The sequence below is a fragment of the Octopus bimaculoides genome, chromosome 16 (assembly GCF_001194135.2).
Source record: "Octopus bimaculoides isolate UCB-OBI-ISO-001 chromosome 16, ASM119413v2, whole genome shotgun sequence".
Classification (NCBI taxonomy): Eukaryota; Metazoa; Mollusca; class Cephalopoda; order Octopoda; family Octopodidae; genus Octopus; species Octopus bimaculoides.
Window position 1 is genome coordinate 36961555 of NC_068996.1, and position 6612 is coordinate 36968166.

The 6612-nt window shown below is 39.1% G+C and overlaps 1 protein-coding gene across 1 annotated transcript in view; it reads left to right on the forward strand.

Moving 5' to 3' along the window:
* Positions 1–6612, forward strand: part of LOC106870312 (mitotic-spindle organizing protein 2) — a 48389-nt gene that overhangs the window by 28518 nt on the left and 13259 nt on the right. Inside the window, exon 3 of the mRNA XM_014916334.2 lies at positions 5250–5573. Coding sequence (XP_014771820.1) covers positions 5250–5547 — 298 coding nt within the window. The 3' untranslated portion in view covers positions 5548–5573. The remainder of the gene's footprint in view (positions 1–5249; positions 5574–6612) is intronic.

Sequence of the window (6612 nt, forward strand, 5' to 3'; positions counted from 1 at the left end):
ACACACACACACACACACACACATTGGTACTCCACTGGTTGCAACGATGAGTGTTCCAGTTGATCCGATCAATGGAACAGCCTGCTCGTGAAATTAACATGCAAGTGGTTGAGCACTCCTCAGACATGTGTACCCTTAATGTAGTTCTCAGGTAGATTCAGCATGACACAAAAAGTGACAAGGCTGGCCCTTCGAAATACAGGCACTATTCGTATTTGCCAGCTGAGTAGACTGGAACAAGGTGAGGTAAAGTGTCTTGCTCAAGGCAATCAAACTCTTGATCTTACAATCATGAGCCAAATACCCTGATCGCTAAGCCACACACCTTCACACACACACACACACACACACACACACCACACACATACACATATACATGCAACACACACATATACATATACATGCAACACATACACATATACACACAACACCCACACACACATACACACAACACCCACATCCACATATACACACAACACCCACACACATATACACACAACACCCACACACACATACACACAACACCCACACCCACATATACACACAACACCCACACACATATACACACAACACCCACACACATATACACACAACACCCACATACACACAACACCCACATACACATACACACAACACCCACATACACATACACACATACATGTATACATACACCTCACACATGTATACACCCACACCCACCACACAAATACATGTATACACACACACCACACACACACCTATACACACACCACACACACACCTATACACACACCACACACATACACACACCACACCACACTACACACATACACATTTACACACATACACATTTACACACATACATATACATACAACACACAAACACATATATACACAACACACATACTTATCATACTCTCCACATTATTTATGCCATCCTGTTTGTGTCATCTCCTCACACTTGCACTCACTCTTATCTCTTCATTGACACAGTTTTTTTACCACCCACAAATATCCTATACCGCACTATAACCTTCAACACGTGTAGACTTCTACACATATAAAGTGCATTCCAGAAGTTTTGAGACTTTTTCCAAGAGAGACATTTATTAATTTCAAAGAAGTACAAAACTCTAATCCCCTTCAAAATAGGATCCTCTGACTTCAATACAATTGTTGTAGTGCTCTAGTTACACTGTGAAGGGCTCTGTGGAAGTCCTCCAAAGTGGAGGTTTCCAGGGCCCTTGTCACAACTTCCTTCGTCTTCTCAATGTCTTCAAATCAATTGCCCCTGAGGTTCTCCCTCAGCTTGGGAGGACAACCGAAAGTCACAGAGAGCAAGGTCTGGAGTGACAGGAGGGAGTGGGCCAATTTGGATGCTATGTCAAGTAGTTGGTTACCAGGATGGAACTGTGGATTGGTGCATTGCCCTGGTGCAGGTGCCATTGACCCAAATGAAAGAGTTCTGGCTTTTGGCAATGAAACCTCTTCTTGAACTTCCTCAAAACCTCCACAAAGTATTCTTTGTTGACTGTCTGACCAGAGAGAACTCAGTGAATGTGGATGATGCCCTCACAGTTGAAAAAGGAGACTGCCATGAGCTTTTTGTGCCAGTTAGAAATAGATGATTGTATTATACAAGTTAATCCATAAGCAGTCTGAAGCATTTCATAAGCTTCTGTGGTGTTTTTTTCCCCCAGTTTAATGCAAAATATTATTGCCTAGTAAACTTCCAAATTGTCGTGGCATCCCAACTGCATTCCGCAAACTAGTCAGCTGTGTTAGCACTGTTTAGTAGTGTGTGTTCAAAGTGCTTTTAGAGCCATCTCCTTCACTCTGGAATAACAAAAGTTGGCAGCTTATTAGATGTATTTTTTTTTTTACTTGTTTCAGTCATTTTGACTGCAGCCATGCTGGAGCACTGCCTTTAGTCAAGCAAATCGACCCCAGGACTTATTCTTTGGAAGCCTGGTATTTATTCTATCTGTCTCTTTTTGCCGAACCGCTAAGTTACAGGGATGTAAACACATCAGCATAGGTTGTCAAGCAATGGTGGGGGGGACAAACACACACACACACACACACACACACACACACACACATATATACGACGGGCTTCTTTCAGTTTCCGTCTACCAAATCCACTCTCAAGGCTTTGGTCGGCCCGAGGCTATATTAGAAGACACTTGCCCAAGGTGCCACACAGTGGGACTGAACCCGGAACCATGTGGTTGGTAAGCAAGCTACTTACCACACAGCCACTCCTGCGCCTATATATAGTAATAATATATTAACCTCTTCCAAAAAATCTCAAAACTTTTGTACATACATTATGCTGAAACATTCACACAGTTTCCCCTTATGCCCACTTCCAGACATGGATGCACCTGTTCATGCTCACCTCTCCTCCAATTTAACTCTTCTCCCCTCTTGTGGAGGTGTATGGCTTAATGGTTAATGTGTTTGACTTACAGTCATAAAATGTGGTTTCAATTCCTGGACTGGGTGATGCATTGTGTTCTTGAGTAAAACATTTTATTTCATGTTACTCCTGTCTACTCAGCTGGCAAAAACGAATAACCCTGCAATGGATTGGCACCTCATCCAGTGGGGGAATATATACACCACAGAAACTGGAAAACCAGCCATATGAGTCTATCTTTTTTGTTTTTTCCCCATGGTACAACATTCTGCCCTGATTTCTAACCTTTCACCTCTTTTTTCTTTTCTCACTCTGACTATTCCTCTTTCTTACTCCCTCTTAATATTTCAGGCATTAGGTCTCTATCAGAAGAACGAGAAGGAAATGTAGACACTTCGTCTTTCCATTAAATCAGTGGTTCCCTATTGGGTCCGTTGTCCATGTAAAGTTTGGTTTAAATGCATGCATAGCAAGAAACAACAAGGTTTCTTTCTCTAACATTTTACATAGTTCAACCTACACAAGTTAAATAAGAATTTTGAATTCTGTAAAACTAGTTTTTAAACTGCAAATGGCTATGGGGTCCACCAGAATAAATTAGTAATCAAAGGGGTCTATAGATGAAAAAAAAATGGTTGAGAACCTCTGCTTTATATGTATGTATTGGTATTTATTGTAAGAAACAGCTAGGTTTCTTTATCTGACATTTCACATAAGTCAACCTATGCAAGTTAATGTGTGAAAAACAAAATAGGAACTTTGGAAGAAGTACCTATAAAACTAGGTTTTACACACCAAATGGCTATGGGGTCCACCAGAATAAAATAGTAACCAAAGGGGTCCAGTGATAAAAATGGTTGAGAAACACTGCATTAAATCGTTGAGATATTTGCTTTTGTTAAACCTTGTTCCTCCTGGAGTAAAGATTTTTGCCAACATAACATGTCAGTCCTGGTTTTGGATGAATGTTGCTGTAATATAGCCCTAAGAGACATCATCTCCAGCTGGCTATACAACACGATCTGTGTCCTGTGTTGTACTTGTTATTGTTCATTATATTTACGCAAACACATACATACATACATACACATGTGTGTTTGTGTGTGTCCTTGTCTTGCTATCATGTGATAGTTGTAAACAAGCACCACCATCATACAAGCAGTGTCCTTTTCCACTTTCCCATAACAACATGTCTGTCCTTGAGGAAATATTACCTTGCTTGGAAACAAGAGATTGGAGGTAGGAAGCACATCTGGCTTCTATCTGATCTTTCAAGCATATCCTATTGCCAACCTTTACGACTTTTTCAAATAAACTATCTCTTATTCCTTGTGCTTTTGAATGTGGTGAGCCAGCAGATAATTTATTGAGAGGGAAAAATGACAACAATATCACTGCTTGTAGCTCAGTGATTTTTGGAGAAGTGCTAATGTAAACAGTCACACAAACACACATCTAAGTATATACATACATACATACACACACACACACACACACATACGTATATATACATATATATATATATATATATATATATATATATATATATATATATATATATACAGGCATGGCTGAGCGGTAAGAAACTTGCTTCCCAACCAAATAGTTCCAGGTTCAGTCCCACTGCATGGAACCTTGGACAAGTCTTCTATTACAAACTTAGGCCAACCAAAGCCTTGTGAGTGGATTTGAAACTGAAAGGAGTCCATTGTATATGCATGTGTGTGTATATACACGCACACACATATGTATGTGCATGTTTATGTACATAGAGAGCTTTTATATATATATATTTTATATATATCCTCATCATCATCATCATTTAATGCCTGTTGTCCATGCTGGCATGGGTTGGACAGTTTGACCAGAACTGGCAAGCTGGAGAGCTGCACCAGGTTCCTGTCTGATTTGGTTTGGTTTCTACAGCTGGATGCCCTTCCTAATGCCAGCCACTTTACAGGGTGTGCTGGGTGCTTTTATATGGCACCACATGGGTGCTTTTGCATGGCACCACATGGGTGCTTTTGCATGGCACCACATGAGCACTTTCATGTGGAACTGCATTGGTGCTTTTATGTGGCACTGCATGGGTGCATTTACATGGTGCTGTCACAAGTGCTTCACACCATCAGAGGGACGAGTCTTAACACTTCTGCTGCAGAATACAAGTCTTCATGAGTACAGCAAGGTGTCATGCATCTTGGTCCTTTGTCATCTCGCCTGAAGGGTTCAACGTCTTGAGGTCACTCTTCAGTACTGCATCCCATGTCTTCCTGGGTCTCCTACTTCCACATGTTCCATTTATTTTGAGAGATTGGCACTTCTTTATGGAGTTGTGGATATTCATCTGTATCACATAACCAAACCAGCACAGTCCTCTCTTTTGGACACAACTAATTTCTCTTATGCCTAACTTCTCTCTCAAAACACTAATACTCTGTCGAACATTTACATTACACACCCAGCTGAGCATACTATCCTCTTTCCTTTCTAACCTTCGCATATCCTCTGCATTCAAGGCCCACATTTCATTACCATGTAGAATTACTGTCCGTATACATGCATCATACAATCTTCCTTTCTCTTTGCAAGTCAACAATTTATATCATTGTTTTGAAGAAAATTGTTCATTGCTTGAAAAATATTGTTCAAGTTCAATAAAATTTAATATGTACTCAATGCATAAACTGTCATTGTTAGGGCAGCTTTTAAGCTTGTTTGTAAATAAATAAATAAGATGTAAAAAAAATGTTAAAGTAACCCTTAGTTCCAGATATGCAAAATAATGTCAAGATCAGTTATTTTTTTGTTTAGTTAGTTGTATATAATGTTTCTTATTTAATTTCAGGATTTTGTTGGAACTACTCCAAATGGGTGTGCATCCTGTAGCATTGGCAAAAATGTTAAAAGCAATGTGTTCTCAAAACAGAGAAGTAACTCCCAAGACTGAGTACATGGTAGGGAAACCGAAAGAACCAGCAGCTAAAGGCCCTGCTGCTCGACCAAAGGAAAATGTAACGAGCAAAACTACGAAAGAGAAGTCAAAAAAGCCAGTTCCAAGTACAAGGTTTCACAATGCTACTTCCACTCAGTTCCAGTCTGCTAACGTAAATTCTGGTAGCAGTGCAAACCTGAAAAAAAAGTAATTGTGTCAATTATCTGGCATGTGAAAGTGAGTATAAAGGATTCTATAAGATGTGTGTTTGTGTGAAATATGTAATGGCATTATGTAGTTTATACAGAGGACTTGTGGTGGTGTATGACGTGTAGTGGTGTATGACGTGTGGTGGTGTATGACATGTGGTGGTGTATGACGTGTGGTGGTGTATGACGTGTAGTGGTGTATGACTGAGAACGGTAGAGGACTGTATGGGGCATGTGTGAAATGTGCAGTGACGTATAGTTACATGCATGATGCACATATATCCATTTTATTATCATTATTGTCATAATTTTACATCCCTCTTTGCATACTGGCATGGGTTTGATAAGTTATCATGATCAGAGTTTGTTCTCATTTTGAAGTTATTGTTCTCTCATAGACAGAACATAGGACATTATCTCACTGGTACATTCTTATGGCTAGATGCCTTTCATAGGATTTGACCACTTTATACAATGTTCTGGATATATTTTGTTATACTACCAGCACCACAAAGACTTGTGTACGCAACAACACTGAATCATCTTCAATCATTGTTCATTCACCATTCTTATCCACTTTAACATTTAAAAAAAAAAAACATTTTGACTGAGATTATTAAAAATTAAGGGGTAGCTGTGTGGTAAGAAGCTTGCTTCTCAGTCATATGATTTGAGGTTTAGTCTCAATGTATGGCACCTTGGGCAAGTGTCTTCTACTATAGTCTCAGACCAACCAAAGCCTTGAGAGTGGATTTGGTAGACTGAAACTGAAAGATGCCTGTTGTATATATATATATATATATATATACTAGCAGAGATACCTTTGCTCGGTATTAAAATGGCATAGTCTTTTATTATTTTACTTGTTTTAAAATAAAAATAGTAAATTAAATTGAATTGTTTGGCTTGTTCTGACCAGTTGTAAAATTGTTTGTTGGGCAGATATACATGTGGTTATCTTCTGTGGCATATAAATGAATAGTTATTGCAGCACTCATAAAAATAGAGCTGGCTGGTTTTAATATCATTGAGAAATATTCTTTGATAAACTATCTTTAACATTTTAG